The following is a 19200-nucleotide window of genomic DNA, read 5'->3' as shown; positions in this document are numbered from 1 at the left end:
CATGGGTGGGTGAGTGAACGGGGAGGTAAACGAACGAACGAATGAATGAACGGAGTGGTTTTGAGTGTGAGCTACCAGAAGTCCCAGCGCCTAGCGGCGGGCGGGTGGGCGGAGGGGCGGCTACTCCACACAGTACGGTAGGCTCAGGCTGCTCCTCCTGGAGCCCCGCTCTCACCGCCTCCCCCTCCTCTCCTCTCTCTCCTCCTCCTCCGCCGTCGCCGCCGCCGCCGGCCGCCCGCCGGCCGCCACGACCCCAGTCCCCGGCGGGCGGGCGGAGAGGCGACCGCCGCGCGCTGCTGCATTCGTCCTGCCGCCGCCGCGATGCGCAGAGGGACCGAACCGCCTGGGGGCCGCCGCCGCCGCCGCGCCGCACCATGAAGCTCCGCAGCAAGGCGGCGGCGCTGCTCCTGCTCGCGCTGGCCGCGCTGCTGCTGGCGCTGCTGTCCCTGCGCGCTGGCCGCGCTGAGCCCCCAGCGCCTCCCGCACGTCCCGCGTCTGCCCCGCAGCGCCACCCCGCGCCGGTCCCCGCGCGCTGGCCGGGACCGGGCGCCCTCCCCGGGGCCAGCCCGGGAGTTCGGAGGCGCCGGCCCCCGCGTCTGCGCCCCCGAGCGGGCCGCCGGGGCGCTGCGAGACTGGAGAAGTTGGCGAGGTGAGTCGTGGCAACCCCAGAATCCCATCTGCGGACCCGTGTCTCGCTCCCTACACCCGTGCCAAGTCCAAGGGAGGCTTTGGGCTGGAGAGACAGACTTCCAAGTTTCACCCACGGGCTGCCCACTTCTGTTTCTTAGCCCGATAGAAAAGAAGACCCAACTCGGTGGAGTCCCTCTAACAGCTCAGTGCTGATAATCACGTACATGTTTGAAGTGTCAAGGAAAGTGGTTTCGTACATTAAATTTTTTAACTGTCAAGGCAAGGCGTTATTTTTGCACTCTTGCAAACATGCACCCTTTGTTTAATTTGTCAAAAGCCATCACGATGCAAGAATGCTTTATCTAATTCTCATGTTTCACTGGAGAATTTTGCCGAAACCTTAGATCTGATCGAGTTGGAAAGTTAGATGTTTACCAAGGACTGGCAGCCTCTCGTTCAACCTGGAGTACCCCCATGCTTAGAACAGAAGAGACACTTGACCTAAGTTTATTAAAAAGTTCTCTCCTTGAAAGGACTGATGCGTGGCACAGAAAAGACAGAGTGGGGGTTTCCAGATCCTCATTCTGTTTCAGGCTCAAGTGTGGTCAAAGGGTTCTCCTACAAGAAAAACATCTTAACCTTCGACCTTATGTTTGATACTCTCTTTCCCTACACAAAGCTTAACAGGCGGAGGCTTTTCATCGGACCGCTTTATCTTTGGCCTTAGGGTTGCTGGAACGCGCCGCAGGTTAGGGATTTGTGTTCATTTCCTTTGTTGTGGAGGGCTTTTCAACAATCCCCTTGTCTTCTAGCGAGTCTGTTTCATCTGCCCTTTCAAAACTGTTGTTTCTAACTGCCAATGCAATGTCCTCGTTTGCTGGGCTCCTTAATTTCAACCTGAAGGGAGTTGAAAAATTCCTTTTAACCATAATGACTAAATCTCTTTGGTGCTTTTACTGTAACTAAGAGAAAGACATGAAACCTCAAGAAGTAGCTGTGTCAGCTTTTGTTTCCCTTCTGCCTCACTACAGATGGGTACTGACAAGTTTTAGAGGGAAAAAGACCCCAGCGATCTGTCACTTTAAAGTACTTGTAACATTTTACAGCCCCTTCTGGATGTGTACAGTCTTTAAGGATATGTCTGTTAGGAAATTAATAGGATTTCTCCTCTTCTATACTGGTGTTTCTTATGATAGATTAATTAGGGTTTAACTGCAAGTTTAATATGATTGCTAAGTTTGATGGGACAACTGGTAAGATAATAATAATAATGTCACCCTTAGCATTGTTAACCTATTGCCAGGGATATTGCTAACCGCAGTACATACAGATAGTCACAGTTAACACTTACATATGCAACTACATAATCCACACCATAATCTCCCCCAACCCCCACTGCCTTTTTTTTTTTTTTTTTTTTGAGACAAAAAAAAATCATGGCACATGCAGTGCCATGATCTCTGCTCACTGCAACCGCCACTTCCCGGGTTCAAGCCTCCCAGGTTCAAGTGATTCTTGTGCCTCAGCCTGCCAAGTAGCTGGCATGCAGGCGTATGCCACCATGCCCAGCTAATTTTTGTATTTTTAGTAGAGGAACGGGGTTTCACCATATTGGCCAGGAACTCCTGAGCCCAGTGATCCACCTGCCTCAGCCTCCCAAAGTGTTAGGATTACAGGCGTGAGCCACCGCGCCCTGCCCACACCATAACCCTTTGATAGTGGTTCTCAAAGTGTGGACTTTAGACCAGTTGCACAGGCATCATCTGGGAACTTGTTAGAAATGCAGATTCCTGGGCCCCACCCCAGCCCTACAGAATCAGAAGCTTTCGGGGGTGGTGGTCAGCAACCGTGTTTTAACAAGTCCCTCCCACTGTTTCTCATGCACAACAAAGTTTGATAACCTGCTTTGCAAAGTAAGCACCAATGGTATCCCCACTTTTCAGATGAGGAAAGTATTGCACAAGGGTTAGCAATTTGTCCAAAGTTCACAGGTAACCTGGTAGAGAAAGATAAAGATTCAGGCGGTGTGGACTCAGGTTGAGCACTTATGTGCTATGCTGATGTCATGCCACAGACTTGCCTGCAATTCGTAATTTTACTGAGATGTTTTTTAAAGAAACACTAGATTTTTGGATCTGTCTCATTCTTCAAGGTGTTGAGAACAGTGGCGCAGCATCTTTTTGTCTCTGTCTGAACAAAGTGGCTCTGACTAGGAGGAGATCATGAACAGAATCCAAATGGATGTTTTAGGAAAGGACTAACAGGAGCAACAGTACCCTTGAAGCCATTTTTCTTTTGAACATATCTCTTAGATTATCATGGAAATCATGGCCAACACCATAGGAATAAAGAACAAAATTGTAAAACTGGAAAAGGAGTAAAAAACAAAAGCCACAGGAAGTCTCCGGCTCAAATGCATAAACAGTTGACATTTTCTGGGACTTATTTATTGTTTCTCTTGCTACCTCGACAGAAATGGCAGCAGAAGACTCTGAAGTTGTGAGGGAGTAGGAGGAAAGATCTCTGCTAGGTCTCCTTTATTGCTTTCCTAATTCTGCTTGGGTTAAATTTTTGTGGTTTAGGAGGAATTTCATTTAGGGAGGGAAGAGAAAGCCTCGTGTTTTCAGAAAACGAGTGCTTTAATCTCTTTACATGGCTAGAATCCAGAAGAGATGAAGGCTACGTGATCTCATTTCTCTGGTCTGGGGAGGGTCAGGCTTGTGGTTGTAGTTAGCTGAGAGCCTGGAGTTGGATGTGACACAGTCCACCACCTGCTTACCATCCACAGCCTGTGCTGCCTCGCCTCCCACAGGGGGCTGCTGTAAGTGAAGTTCTGCCACGTCAACGCAGGAAACGTAGCACTCTCCTTCCACATCTTGTTTTCATTTCACAGAAGTTTCCAAGGACTTGCCTCGTTAGTAGGCAGACCCTTCAATTTTATAACTAGTCATTTGTATACAATCTGTCCTGTGGTGGCCTCCTTCTCTATAAATATAAAGCCAGGAGGTAAGTAAGGTCTCAGCTTTTCTGTCAAGGGGGGGATTTGAAAACGGACACCATTCTGGAAGCAGCAGTCCCAGTGCACAAAAGAAATGAAATCTTCCTTCTATTTTGGCTTATTGGTGATTTATAGCTGGTTGACTTCCAAAAAGAATCTGGGACGACGTATAGTAAAAGACACATATACAATAAGTCCATTGAAATGGTATGAAAAATGAAAAGTCATAAAGAAGAGGGGTAAATAAATACTGTTCATCAAAAATAAACAGTACTTTTGTTAGTAGGATTAAGTGTTAAATTTAAGCCTGGCAGCCATTTCAAAAAGGGAACCTTGAGGGGCTGCCTCATTTTCACTGAATAAGAGGAAAGGTTTGTCAAGAGAGGTCTTTTTTTTTCCCCTGAAACTGAATCATAAAATGAGAATTATACTTGGGAATAGATTTTAGACATTAGAAGACTTGCTCTAGGTCGCTTCTGAAAACTCCTCCTTGAGCCTACATGTGGAAAAGGAAGGTTAACTGCTAATCAGTGCAATAAAGGAAAGAAGTTGGCATGTGGAGTTCAGCAAATTGGGTTCTAGTCCAAAGCCATTTCACCTTATTTTCTTCATCTGTGAAATGAGCAAATTAATCCAAAAGTTGTCTAAGATATCTTCCAGCTCAGACATTTGATGATCCTGTGATGAGATCATCAAGTTTAGCAGCAAAATCCCAACAATGGCTATTGCATGGCCCTTTGTGCTAACTCTTGCAAAATCACTGTTTCCCATTTATGGGCTCCATTCTAGGGCTCTTTCTGATTACTCAACCGCAACCCTGTCCTGAACTTTATTCTTTTTCTTCTGTGTTGGCCTGGATATTGCTGTTTCTCTTAAAATACGGCTTCTAAGGGAGACTTAAGCTACCTTTAAGCCCTGTAGTTTTCTTCTGCCATTTTGTTCCATAGTCATGCAGCAAATGTGATTGCACATTTACTCTGTCAGGCACTCCTGGTACAATGGTGAATGGAGTTGCTGCCCTCCCAGAATTTGGGGATGAGGGAAAGGAGACAATACAGAAACACATTACACTTGGCAGCCTCCCCAGCTGCTCCAATGAAAGGAAGCATGTGTCTCATCAAGAGGCACCATTTCCTGCAGTTCCCTTTAGTGTTTGAGATAAGTCTTCTCAGAGTGTTCAAGCCTGAATAAAGGTCTCACTGAAAGGGATGGTGTTCTGCAGCAAAATGCTTCATCTGTGTCCATCCTATAATTAGCTAATAGCCCCAGAGCACATTAAAGGTGTCTGGATCTTGAGTACTGTCTATGATACTATGTAGTGTGAGTCTTGATTCTATCCACAATTCATTTTTGTTGATTGGTTCATGAATCCCCTCGATCACCCTCCACACCTACTCAGTCAGTAAGCCCTATTGGTTCTGTCTCAAAAATATATCCCCAGTTCCACCATTTCCACTCCATAGTTACTTAGTGAGGTCCTAACCACCATCATTCCCTAGCTGCACACTACAGGTGCCTACTCTCTGGTTTGTGTGGGTCCACTCTAGCGCCCTCTACAGTCCATTTTCCTTATGGCCGCTGAAATAATCTGTAATAGGTAGACCAGATGGGGTCCACCTATTTGCTGGTTAAAGCCCTCCAGTGATTGACTTCCTATCACACTAAGAATAACTTGAAGTTTCCCCGTGTGGCCTTTGAGCCCTTGCCTGATCTCAACCCCATTTAGTTTTCTGGTTTGCTCTTCTACCACTCCCCATTCACTTGCTCTGCTTCAGCCACACTGGGCTTCAAATACACCAAGCCCATTCCTGCTTCAGTAGTATGCATCTCTCTAGTGCTGGAATGTTTGCGCACATCCTAGCATGGCTAGCTCCTCTGTTTCTTTCAGGACTGTTCTCAAATATTTTCTCCTAAGGGGGTCCTCTCCATCACTCTCTTTTTCCTTACCCTGTTTAGTCTTTTGTTTTTCGGAGCACTCATTGTGTGAATATTGTATGTTATTTGCTCCTGCCCCCTCATGTACACTTAACAGTGTTCTCCTTAAATCACTATTTCACTGACTCCTAAAACAGAGATGATCTCATAGTAGATACTCAATACATATTTGTTGAATGAACTAATGAATGGGTGCAGGACCTGCCTGTGCCAGCCCTGTTCCAAGATTTACTTATAGTATTAAGTTCCTTATTATCTAGTAATATTCAAAATGGTCCCATACCCTTTTGAAGAATAGTGAGGGTCTTTAATAGTAACACCATTAAAAGAGAGGGACGTTTTTCCTTTTAAATAGGTTTTATTATTTTTTATTACTTTTATTATTTGGGTTTCTTTTTTTGGGATAGTGTCTCACTGTGTCGCCCCGAGAGAGAGTCTAAGCCCACCATGATGATCCGTGCCTTTCATAATGTGAGCTTCTTGTATCCAGGACTAAGCCTGTCAATACACTCATTTCTCTGCCAACAGCTATTGGTCTTACAGGTGTGTCATATGACCCAAACTGGCCCAATCAGCCAGAAGGAAAGAGCTTATTTTACATTATTAAACAAAAGACTCCATCTTCTAGATACAACCAAGGAAATAAATAGCCCCAGCTGCCACCATGATTGTAAGGGAATCATCTTTAGGATGAAGCCATCTGTTTGGGCAGTAGAGAAAGAAAATACAGGTCCTTGAGGACATCACTGAATCCCAGAATCAAGGCATCCTGAGGGCTAACGTTTCTTGGGCCCTGTGTTGGAGTTGAGAGTTCTGTTGTTGCATCCAAAATCATCTTAGCTGAACCAGATGATTCTTTTAAATCAAAATCTTGGGACTACTGATGGAGAGAAAGGGGAATAGTTGGGTGGGGGCACCCAGGAAGTGAGCATCCACCACACCCCAGAGCAGCCATTATGTGCACTTGACCTTATCAAAGCCTGCGGGTGACTTACCAGGGGTAGGTTCCTGAGCAAAATCAGAGCTTTTCTTAAGGATTTTTAAAAATTGGGATCAGAGACTATATGGTAAATCAGCAATAGCTTGAGCATACCTTAGAATGACCCTGCATGCCAGAGGCACCTGAATGTGTGTTCCAACCTAGGGAATCCTGGAGTGGCCAACCCAGAGATTCATGCTTATGTTCTATGAGGAACATCTGAGCCCTCATCCTGCCCCATGGAACACGGGCTATGCAGGGGATTAAGGCCTTGAGTTTTGGGTTGCATGAAGATTGCCAGGTGGAGGTTGTTGAGGGGAGGGTGGTAAGTGAAAACACTATAATATGTAAACTGCACACCTTTTGCAAACAGTTGCGGTTCTTCTGCCCAGCCCTTCCCCACTGGGCTGTGCAGTCATCTTGTCCAGCCCACCGCCCCTGGACTGCATGTAAGGCAGTCCACTGCCACTGGACTCTCTCCCTTATATGGAAGCCCCAGTAAAACCCCAGGTCTCATTTGCTGGCTCTGGGTCTCTTCTTCAGCCTCTTGAACCTGGTGCCTTCCCCATTGAGGTTAATAGGGGTTTGGTACAACGGAGACCTAAGGGAACAGCATAAGGGCAGATTGTTTCTAGTGGCTGAAGCTGTAAGTTAAGCAACTCAGGGACTGCAACTGTATTTCTGCCAGTGGGGAAGGCTGTTCTGCAATAGGAGCTAATGGAAACCAAGATGGTATGGAGAGATGAGAAGTGATGCAGAGCAACCCAGATGGGGTGGAGTGGGGTCGGGTCAGGTGGGCTGGCAGCGGTGTGCAGGCCAGCGGGGTGGGGCCGGAGCGGGGGGTGGGGGCGGTGGGCAGCTCCCAGCACTGTTCCCAAGGTCAGCTTCTTGCCTTTCACTGTCTCAACCGTTTCTAGATTCTGTGATGTAATGAATTCCCCTTTTTTTCTTAATCTAGTTTGACTTGCATTTGTTACTTGCCACCAGAGAGTCCTGACTAATTTGAATATGTAGCACCTGCTTTTAACACCTTTACTAAATTCAGTAAATACTGGCCATATTGACACTGTTCCTTTTTAAAATTCACAGGTGAGAGTCTTTGGAAGAGAATTTGAGAACAGATTTGTTTTCCTTAGGAATACTTCATTTATAATTCCCTGTAAAAAAGACAAAATTTTATGTTGTACATATTTTAGCACAATTTTACAAATAATATAAAGAAAATAAGATACTTCTGTTGAAGATAATATTCATTTTACATTTCCCTTAAATATTCCCCAGCATTTGTTTCAGATTATGAAGTTCTGAAAACTCCTCCTGGAAAAAGAAGTTTTTTGACATGATACCTTCATTGGGAGTTGCTGATTTTGTGCCAGAAAAGAGTGACCTTCATATATTTCAAGTGACTTTTAGATGATCCCCTATCTCTTTTAGCAACATGAGATACTGTAATCTCATATGGTACAATTTATAAACCAAGCTTTACATAAGACAATAGAGAATACATAATCCAAAATATGACTCTCTTTTATGAGTGAGAAAAACTGAGATCCGAGAGCTGAAATAATAATGTACATAAAGCACCTAGCACAGTAGGTTAGCTCATGGGAGTCACCAAATCATTTGCTGTTCTGAGTACTATTATTACCCATCATTGCATTGTTAGGAATTGAGCCATAACTAGACCCAGCTAAGTACCTGTGTGACTTTGAACAAGTCAGTCCTCAGCAAATTGTGGCTTTCTCAGAAATAAGCTCAGTGACAAAATGAGACAATGCAGGTAAAATGCTGACACCAAACATGCCACGCCAGAAACTCCCGGCAAGTGTTAGCAAGGGCTAAGATACAGATTCAAGGCTGGGCCTGGTGGCTCATGCCTGTAATCCCAGCAGTTTGGGAGGCTGAGGCAGGAGGATCGCTTGAGCCCAGGAGTTAGAGACCAACCTAGGCAACATAGTGAGATACCCATCTCTATTTCACTTTTATATATTTTTTTAAAAATGCAGATTCAAGCAGCCTTTTCTTGTTGGGGTAGGTATGACTCGAGGAAGCTGAGACTCAGCTTCTGTATATAATAAAGGATACACCAATCTCAGTCTCCTGGTACTCATTAAAAGCTGAAGGAGTGTGGCCAGGTGCGGTGGCTCATGCCTGTAATCCCATCACTTTGGGAGGCTGAGGCAGGCAGATTGCTTGAGGTCAGGAGTTCGAGACCAGTCTGACCAACATGGTGAACTCTGGCCTCTACCAAAAATACAAAAAGTAGCTGGGCATGGTGGCAGGCGCCTGTAATCCCAGCTACTCTGAAGGCCGAGGCAAGAGAATCGCTTGAACCCGGGAGGCGGAGGTTGCAGTGAGCCGAGATTGTGCCTCTGTACTCCAGCCTGAGCGACGGAATGAGACCTTGTCTCAAATTAAAACAGAACAAAAGGTTTACTAGCAGTTCAAATCCGGTTTGTAGTAAGATAGAGTATTGATACATAAAATAATGTGCTTTTTGCTGCCCTGCCTAGCCTGGTTTTGGCATGGATATAACGTATTTAGAGGAAAATGAAGGCTTCTGATGAATTTCACATTAATACTTAATTATGATGATTATTAATATTGACTGATGATTTAAAATATGCCAGGTACCTTATTAAGCACTTCACTGCATTATTTCATTTAATCTTCATAATAATCTAGGAGGTAGGAACTCATATTGGATAAGGCAGAACTCTTTCAGTTGCACGTGATAGAATGCCAGCTTATCCGTTTGTATCGCTTAGTCATAAAAGGGGTTTTAACTGGCTCATAAAACTGGAAAGTGCAAAGCGATAAAGCTTCAGTCACAGGTGAAGCCAGGATTTCTAATCATCTTGCCTCCTTTTAGCTCTGCTTCCTTCTGTGTGGGCAACACTCTCAGGTCAGTTTTCTCCATGTAATGATTCCCAATAGGTCTGGGTGTGCAACCTCCTCTTCTAGTAGCCCCTAAGGGAAAAATTCCATCCAGCAAAAGTCCCAGGGCTGCCTCCGTTGACCTCACTTGACTGACATGTGTTTCCAATTACCGACGGCTACACATGAGATGTGCCTACAGCTGGTGGGGTGAGGGGCAGCTGATTCATCCCCTCCAAGCCTCATGAGCTGAGAACAGAAAAAGAGTGGTGTCCCCAAAATAAAATTAAGGCGCTTTTACCAGAAAGTCCTAAACATAGATGCCAGTAAGAAATCCCAAAACCCAAAGCAGATGTCCATTACCATCAGTATGCCCATTTTACAGATGAGGAAACTGAGGGCTAAAGGGGGTTAAAGCACTTGCCCAAGATAGGACAGTCAAGTGGCAGGCCTAGAATTTGAAGCCAGGTCTATGTGCTTTTAGAGCAAAATTGCTAACCACCATGCTGTAGCTGAGAACAAATGTCACAATTTGAACCATTTGATAGCTTTCTAGAACCTCTCTAGTTTTTTTTCAATTGTTCAGATTTGTAAGGAAAAAAAACAAATTATGAAAATGATCCTACTTCAAGTTTAAAAGTTTTTATATATTTACATATGTATATACACACACCCACGTATATAACTCTGGAATACAGCATATGGTATAACTCTGGAAGACAGCATACCAAAATTTTAACAGTAGTTATGAAATTGGAATTGAGTGCCCCCCACTTTTGCTAGTGGTATTTAAAATTTTTTCTATGATATATGCACTACTTGTATATGCATTAAATAACTTAAAGTATATAAATTACCATAAAAATTAAAAATCCCTTGATGGCCTGAGGCTTAGAAAGCTGGAAATTAGTTGGGGAGACCACTTTTCTTCGTTTCCTCCCTCTAAGCTTTAAAGTCCTTCATGTTCTTCTTCAGGAAATGAGACAGAAATGCCCCTTTGCGGAATATGTAATCCTCATCTAGTTCTTCTCCCTCATATGTCAACAGCCATTTATTTCAAACTAGCACTGCCGATTCATATTTTAAACTCTCAATAGCATGTTAATTTGGAAAGAAGAAGGAGATGGAGAAATAGAATCTGCTATATGTCAGGAACAATCATAAGGGAAAAAACGAAATGAGAATAGTCCAGGTGCCTTCATAGAATTCTAGAGGGGGAATAAATCGACACAAATGTGAATAACCTCTGCGAATGGCAAATGGGTGGATTAGGAAAGTAGAGTTGGCAAAGGTCTGTTGTGGAGATCGTTCCCTGCACACGAGCCCCTGGGGAGGCATGGGAGACTGAAATCCAGTCCATGCCAGGAGCCCTGCGTAGGGGCTGCATCTGCTCAGACAGAGCTCTTTTTCTTTTCTTTTCTTTTTTTTTTTCAGGTGCAGTTTCACTCTTGTTGCCCAGGGTTGAGTGCAATGGTGCGATTTCGGCTCACTGCAGCCTCCACCTTCTGGGTTCAAGTGATTCTCCTGCCTAAGCCTTCTGAGTAGCTAGGACTATAGGCATGTGCCACCACGCCCGGCCAATTTTGTATTTTTAGTAGAGACAAGGTTTCACCATGTTGGTCAGGCTGGTCTTGAACTCCTGACCTCAGGTGATCCACCTGCCTTGGCCTCCCAAAGTGCTGGGATTACAGGCGTGAGCCACCGCACCCAGCCAGAGAGGGCTGGTCTTTTTCTAACTTACTTGTGTGTGGTTCCAAATGCAACATAATGACTAAAAGCATGGCCTCTTAAGTCTACCTCTCTGGGTTTGAATCCTTGCTGTGACACTAGTTTTAAAGCTTATGTATGTGCACAATGATGTCTAAAAGCAAACACACACACATATACACATAGTTGTAATTACCAACTTTAGGCTCTGAACACCTACCATGCATTAGACCTAGACTTTGTTTAAGAATACAGCCTCATTTCAGATATCATGAGCTAAGCTAAATATGTACTATTAATAATTAAATGCATTTATCAAATAATGTCATGAAGCCCCCCATGGAGTTTTTTGGCACTCTCTTGGCATTATTCATATAACACCATGACTTCAAGGCAAATGCCAGCTTTTCTATCTTGAAAGATTTATGATATTTGATTTAACTCGAAACCATGGGTCATTAAAAGTTATTTAACTGTTAGCAAAGTCCTTAGTGTCATGTGTGGGTTCTGAGTGAAGAATCTAATCATGGCGTCAGGGGAGAAGATTTTTGTCAGGGGATTCATGCTTTCCAAAGCCTGTGGTTTGCAGGGAACTTTAGTAGTGACTCTCACTGCCAACACTTGACATGGCTATAATTATCGCTCTCCGGACTCTTCTTCCAGGGGCCATATCAAAGTGTTGTTTCTGCTTCCTGAACTGCCACTCTCTCCTCATTTGCAGACTTTCTCCATGTTAAAATAGCAAAAATGGTTTCATCTTGCAAAATACTCCACTAGGGAGGGGGACATCACTAATCTATTCTTCCCATAAGGTGAGCATATTCAGCTTCTTAAAATTCATGTTCTACCATTTTTCCCCTACGTATTTCTGTTTCCTTCTGTAAGTAAAACTAGTTGCCAGCAGTGCAGTTTAGGGCTGTATTTGAAAGAAGTGCAATTTTCCATCCAACTTTCCCCACCAGTCTGTATGGCAGCCTCAGGTTCACCTGAGTTAATTTAGCTTGACAGTTCAGGAGAAGCACTGATAAGAGAAATAGCAGGAGATGGCAGAAAAGAGGGTCTGAGTAGAACCAATTACTCGCTTTAATAATTCAGTGTGTTTTGCACTAATAGGCTACAAAGTAAATAGCACTACACATAAATGCCGTATTTCATTATTTATACACTCCAGAAATTGAAGTTTAATTAAGTCGCACGCTTGAGACTTCTAAGCGATTAAGGAGACGCTTGTCTCAGGCACCATGGAGAGAAAGCATGGAAGTTGCTACTCCCTCCGAGCCTTCTGTGTTATTCTGTATATCATTTTTCATTTAAGCTTGGGGAACACTTGAGCCAGGATAGCCAGGGCAATATTTTACAGACCTCACTCATTCCCACATGGCATCACAATTCTTTTTTTTGATATGGAGTTTCCCTCTTGTTGCCCAGGCTGGAGTGCAAATGGTGCAATCTCGGTTCACTGCAACCTCCACCTCCCCAGTTCAAGCGATTCTCCTGCCTCAGTCTCCCAAGTAGCTGGGATTACAAGCACCTGCAACCACACCCATCTACTTTTTTTTTTGTATTTTTAGTGGAGACGGGGTTTTACCATGTTGGCCAGTCTGGTCTCAAACTCCTGACCTCAGGTGATCTACCCACCTCAGCCTCCCAAAGTGCTGGGAATACAGGTGTGAGCCACCACACCTGGCCCACAATTCTTATGATATTGCTATACTACCATTACCTGCTTTAAAAATTTTTACAACATCTATCCATGTTATAAATGTTAAGTGCATTGATGTATTTACTTATTTAATAACAACTTTATTGCAGTTTAACTCAAGTACCTTCTAAAAGTATACAATTTGGGCCAAGCACAGTGGCTCACACCTGTAATCCCAGCACTTTGGGAGGCCAAGGTGGGTGGATCATGAGGTCAGGACTTCAAGACCAGCCTGGCCAACATGGTGAAACCCTGTCTCTACTAAAAATACAAAAAATTGGCCGGGTGTGGTGGCTCACCCCTGTAATCCAAGCACTTTGGGAGGCTAAGGTGGCCAAATCACCTGAGGTCAGGAGTTTGAGACCAGCCTGACCAATATGGTGAAACCCGTCTCTACTAAAAATACAAAAATTAGCTGGGCGTGGTGGCAAGCGCCTGTAGTCCCACCTATTCAGGAGGCTGAGACAGGAGAATTGCTTGAACCTGGGAGGTGGAGGTTGCAGTGAGGTGAGATCATGCCACTGCACTCCAGCCTGGGCGACAGGTCTAGACTCCGTCTCAAAAAAAAAAAAATTAGCTGGGCATGGTGGCACACACCTGTAATCTCAGCTAGTCAGGAGGCTGAGGCAGGAGGATTGCTTGAACTGGGACCCAGGAGGCAGAGGTTGCAGTAAGCCAAGATCACACCACTGCACTCCAGCCTGGACTACAGAGCAAGACTCTGCATCAAAAAAAAAAACAGTGTACTATTTGGTTGTTTTTAGTTTATTCAAAGAATTGTGCCTCCATCACCCCCATCGAATTCCAGAACATTTTCACATTTTCTTTTTTTTTTTTGAGACAGAGTCTTGCTTGCTCTGTCGCCCAGGCTGGAGTGCAGTGACACGATCTCGGTTCACTGCAAGCTCCGCCTCCTGGGTTCACTCTGTTCTCCTGACTCAGCCTCCCGAGTAGCTTGGACTACAAGCGCCCGCCACCACGCCCAGCTAATTTTTTGTATTTTTAGTAGAGATGGGTTTTCACCGTGTTAGCCAAGATGGTCTCGATCTCCTGACCTCGTGATCCACCCGCCTCGGCCTCCCAAAGTGCTGGGATTACAGGCATGAGCCACTGCTCCCAGCCATTTTCACATTTTCATTACCCTAAAAAGAAACCCTGTACCTATTAAGCCATTAGTCACTTCCCATTTGCCCCTCCCCCTAGTTCCTGACAACGATTAATCTACTTTTTACCTTTTTTTTTAGACAGTGTTTTGCTATGTCGCCCAGGCTGGAGCGCAGTGGTGTGATTTTGGCTCACTGCAACCTCCACTTCCTGCATTCAAGCGATTCTCCTGCCTCAGCCACACAAGTAGCTGGGATTACGGGCATGCACCACCACGCCCAGCTAATTTTTGTATTTTTGGTAGAGACGGAGTTTCTCCATGTTGGCCAGGCTGTTTTCAAACTTCTGGCCTCAAGTGATCTGCCTTTCTCATCCTCCCAGAGTGCTGGGATTACAGGCAAGCACCACCACCCCTAGCTAATGTTTATATTTTTAGTAGAGATGGGGTTTCTCCATGTTGGCCAGGCTGGTCTCAAACTACTGACCTCAAGTGATCCATCCGCCTCAGCCTCCCAAAGTGCTGGGATTACAGGGGTGAGCCACCACACCTCGCCTCATTAATATACTTCCTGTCTCTGTGGCTTTGCCTATTTTGGACTTTTCATATATGTGGAATCATAAAATATGTGGCTTTTTACATTGTCATTACGTTCACAGGTTTACTGTTTTCAAGGTTCATTTATGGTGTAGCACACATCATATCATACTTGATTCCTTTTTACTGCCAAATAGTATTCCATTGTATGGATATTTGATGTATCAGTTTACCAGTTGATGGACATTTAAGTTGGACTTTTTGGCTATTGGGAATAATGCTGCTATTTGAACATTTGTGTACAACCTTTTATGTGGACACATGTTTTCAGTTCCTGTAGGTATCTAACTAGGAAAGGAACTTCTGGGTCATATGGTACCTTCTATATTTAACATTCTCAGGAACTACCAAACTGTTTTCCAAAGTGGCTGTATCAGTTTCTAATCCCACCAGCAATGTTTGAGGGTCCTAGTTTCTCCACATCCTAAGTACATTTATTTTTAAAGGAAACTTTGTATCAGAAAGCCAGAAATTGTCAGTAATAACGTTAATAGAAAGTAATTGTCAAACACTAAGAACACTAAATGTTGTTCATTTTTAGCTTGTTATTCTTTCCTGCTGATGGTTCTGGTGTCTTTTCAATTGAAAAGGAGGATTAGACAATATCAGAAAAGTGTTCAAGACATGTAAGCAGCAAGCTGAGCCGAGTGCAGTGGCTCATGCCTATATAATCCCAATACTTTGAGAGGCCGAGGTGGGAGATCATTTGAGCCCAGGAGTTTAGTCTGGGAAATATAGTAAGATCCCATCTCTACAAAAAAATAAATAAATAAGAAAGGCCAGGCGCAGTGGCTCATGCCTGTAATCCCAGCACTTTGGGAGGCCAAGGCAGGCGAATCACGAGGTCAGGAGTTCGAGATCAGCCTTGCCAAGATGGTGAAACCCCATCTCTACTAAAAATACAAAAATTAGCTGGGCGTGGTGGTGGGTGCCTGTAATCCCAACTACTTGGGAGGCTGAGGCAGGAGAATCGTTTGAACCCAGGAGGCGGAGTTGCAGTGAATTGGGATCGCACCATTGCACTCGAGCCTTTGCCACAGGGCGAGACTCCGTCTCAAAAAACAAAACAAAAGAAAAAAGAATAAGAAAATATTAAAATTCTTAAAAAGCATCAAGCTGAGACTTTATTGTTGTTGCTGTTATTGAAAAAGCACTGAAAATGGAATAGCTTTCTCAATGTGTAACTCAGTGTTACTTGCTGTATTGGAGTCTAAATGTTTACTAACACCTATGCATCACCCCATTAGAATACACGGAAATTAGGAGGCAGTAGTCTTACACAAGACCATTTCCACTTGCATAGTACAAGTAATCCAGAGATGGCCGGGGTAGTGTTAGTTACGCTTTTTGCTTTCTTCTCATAGTCTGATGCTTTCCTTTAGAACTTGGGTAAATTTGAGAAACTATCAAAATTGCTACTTTCTTGAAAGGATCATAGATATTAACCCAGTAATTCCATTTCTGGGAATGTAAGTCTTAAGGAAAGGAGGAGAGGTGAGATGTGAGCTCAGGTGCCTGGTTCCTGACCATAGCTGAACTATGAGTGGTGTGTAGTACAAGTGTGTTAGTATGCAGACCCCAGGGCCTCACCCAAGACCCATGGAATCAGAATCTCTGTGGGTTGGGAGTCTGCAGAATAACAGACACTGCAGATGATTATGATGCATGGCCAGGTAGGGAATCCCCTGCCCTACATGGTGTCTGGCATCTCTTCCAGCCACAAAACTGGAAGAATGGTCAGGATTTGGGTAGGGGTCATAGCAGTGAGCAACAAGGAGGGAATGGGTTCAGTGGGCATTTCAAAAGATAAATCAAGTGAATATGAGCGAGGCAGGAAGAGTCAAAGTTGATTAGAAACATCTTTTTAGGACCTATGTTATGACTCTTATTATTTTGATTGCTAAGTTGTAAGTTTGTTTCAAATTGGTTTAAGCAAAAGGGAGTTTACTGGCTTAACAACTAAACTGCCCCAGGTTAGGGTCAGGTGCACCTAGATCCACGTAGTATCACGGGAGATCTGTCCTGCCATCATCTGACTCTGCTTTTCCACTGTGATAGGTTGACTCCTGTTCAGGCTGTACCAGCATGGTTACCAGGATCGTTGCCATCAGCCCCTCCCTTAGCGACAGGTCCTTAAAATTTCTGGACAGCAAATGTTCAGTCCCCTTTTATAAAGTAAAAATAAGAACGTAAATATTAACCATCAGTCACAGCAGTGCTAGAATTTCCTGTCACCCATTCCCTGCCCAATCCTAGTCATTCAAGGGGTTAAGGAGTCCTGGGTCCCTAGACTGCACTCCCCTGGATCATCACAGTCTTGAGTGACATTTGAGAGTGCCATCAGTAGGAGCTGGTGAAAGGCACACCACACCAGTGTCCTTAAACTTTATTATGTATTGTGACTGCACAGCACTAACACTGATTACCTAAAGCCTGAGATTTTTCATGTAATGTGAGAAGTAATAGGGTGAGGCCAGCAGAGGTCTCATTAAATCCCAACCACTGATACTTGAACTGGCACCAGGAGAGGTTTTATTTTTCTTTTTAGTACCTGTCACCAGACACTGTGAAAGATTGTCGTCCCTAGCCCCTGCTTTTTGTGCTGTGCAGACCCAAATCACTGAAGCCTGCAAAGAAGAGAAGAGGTGACCTGCTGTCTTGCAGGGCAGTGCATGCTTTTTTTTAATTAAAAAAAAAAAAGTCAAATAGTTTGGGGCCACAAAAAATAAAGATAATAACAAAATGAAGTGCCCACCACTCGACTTAAGAAATAAGATTTTAATCAGAAATAACCACTATCCAGCCGGGCATGGTGGCTCATGCCTGTAATCCCAGCATTTTGGGAGGCCAAGGCGGGCGGATCACTTGAGGCAAGGAGTTCGAGACCAGCCTAACTAACATGGCAAAACCCCGTCTCTACTAAAGATACAAAAAAAAAAACTTAACCAGGCGTGGTGGCCTCCCACTTGTAGTCCCTGCTACTTAGGAGGCTGAGGCATGAGAATTGCTTGAGCCTGGGAGGTGGAGGTTGCAGTGAGCTGAGGTTGCAGTGAGCTGAAATCGTACCACTGCACTCCAGCCTGGGCAACAGAGTGAGATTCTGTCTCAAAAAAAAAAAAAAGAAGAAGAAAAGAAAAGGGGAAAGGAAAGTGGAAAGGGGAAAGGAAAGGAGAAAGGAAAGGGGAAGGAAAGGAAAGGAAAGGAGAGGAGAGAAGGGGAGGGGAGGGGAGGGAAGGGGAGAGGAGAGGAGAGAAGAGAAGAGAAGAGAAGAGAAGAGAAAGGAAAGCAAAGGAAAGGAAAGGAAAAAATAACCACTCTCCTGCATTTGTTTTTGAGACAGAGTCTCACTCTCACCCAGCTGGAGTGCAGTGGCACCATCTCAGCTCATTGCAACCTCAGTCTCCCAGGTTCAAGCAATTCTCCTGCCTCAGCCTCCCAAGTAGCTGGGATTACAGGCACATGCTACCACACCCAGCTAATTTTTGTATTTTTAGTACAGACAAGGTTTCACCATGATGGCCAGGCTGGTCTCGAACTCCTGACCTGAAGTGATCTGCCCGCCTCAACCTCTCAAAGTGCTGGGATTACGGGCATGAGCCACCGCACTGGCCTGTTGTTTTTCATCCTCTTTGGCCTTATGTTGGTACATGTCAGTCTGGTTTATTTTTTTTCACTGCTATATGGTATTCACTTTAAAAACATAGCAAATATATTCACTTTTCTCCTTTGCATAGTCACTGAAGTTTATTACCTATTTTTCATTATCAATAAGCAGCGCTGCTGTGAACATTCTTGCATAAGTCTTGTGCAAATGTGCAAGAGTTTCTTCAGGTTATATATGCAGGAGTTGAACTGGAAGGGTGGAGGGTGAACATCCATCTTCACCTGTGTTAAATGTTGCCAAATGGCTCTCCAAAGTGTGTAGTCCAACTTACACTGCCCTCACCAGCGCCTGAGCTGTCCCCTGCCCCATATCCACGTGAAAGCTCAATATGGTCCAGCTTCTATTTTACTTTGTAATTTTTGCCAGTCTGAAAATAAAAATAAATCTCTTTAGTATTTGGATTTGTACTTCCCTGATAACTAAGATTAAAACTTGTTATTCTTGCGGAAGCCCAATATGTAAAGCTAAACTAGATGGAGTCGTTCTGTTTGGGGGCAGGTGAGGGTTGTCGTATTTAAGATATCTAAGTGATTGCCTTTATGGTCTTAGTCCATTTGAGTTATATGCATATCCCTAAATACTGGGCATAATTTTAAGCAAATGAGTTTGCATTAAATCTCTTTCATAGCGTTTTTCAGCTAGTGTCTTGACTGATTTTTAGAGATTGGCTGTCATTTTAGCATCATCTTTAACATCTCCTTCACATCCCTTTACATGTGAATTGGGAGTTGGCTTAAATAGCAAACATGAAAACCCACCCATGAAGCCAAGGAAGAGACCAGGCCTGTGAGTCTTGCAGGCAGGGATCCTCACATTCTTCAGGCAAATCCCTGATTTAGTGCCTTTGTTCTGCTGTCCCCTCTGCATGGCATGCTCCTCCCCCCATATGTGAATATGGCTCCCTGCCTCCCCTCCTGTAGGTTATTTGCAGAGCTCACCTTAGTTAGGCCTTTTCCAACTTGGCACCGTCGGGCATATGCTGCCCCAGCCGGCCAGCCGCTCCTGGTAC

The 19200-nt window shown here is 44.4% G+C and overlaps 1 protein-coding gene across 1 annotated transcript in view; it reads left to right on the top strand.

Moving 5' to 3' along the window:
* Positions 1-225: 225 nt before the first annotated feature.
* GXYLT2 (glucoside xylosyltransferase 2) overlaps positions 226-19200 on the top strand; it is a 91406-nt gene continuing 72431 nt past the window's right edge. The window contains exon 1 of the mRNA XM_026447618.1: positions 226-649. Coding sequence (XP_026303403.1) covers positions 375-649 — 275 coding nt within the window. The 5' untranslated portion in view covers positions 226-374. The remainder of the gene's footprint in view (positions 650-19200) is intronic.

The sequence above is a fragment of the Piliocolobus tephrosceles genome, chromosome 2 (assembly GCF_002776525.5).
Source record: "Piliocolobus tephrosceles isolate RC106 chromosome 2, ASM277652v3, whole genome shotgun sequence".
Taxonomy (NCBI): domain Eukaryota; kingdom Metazoa; phylum Chordata; class Mammalia; order Primates; family Cercopithecidae; genus Piliocolobus; species Piliocolobus tephrosceles.
Note: the sequence above shows the minus strand (reverse complement) of the source record. Positions and strands in the feature narration are given on the sequence as shown.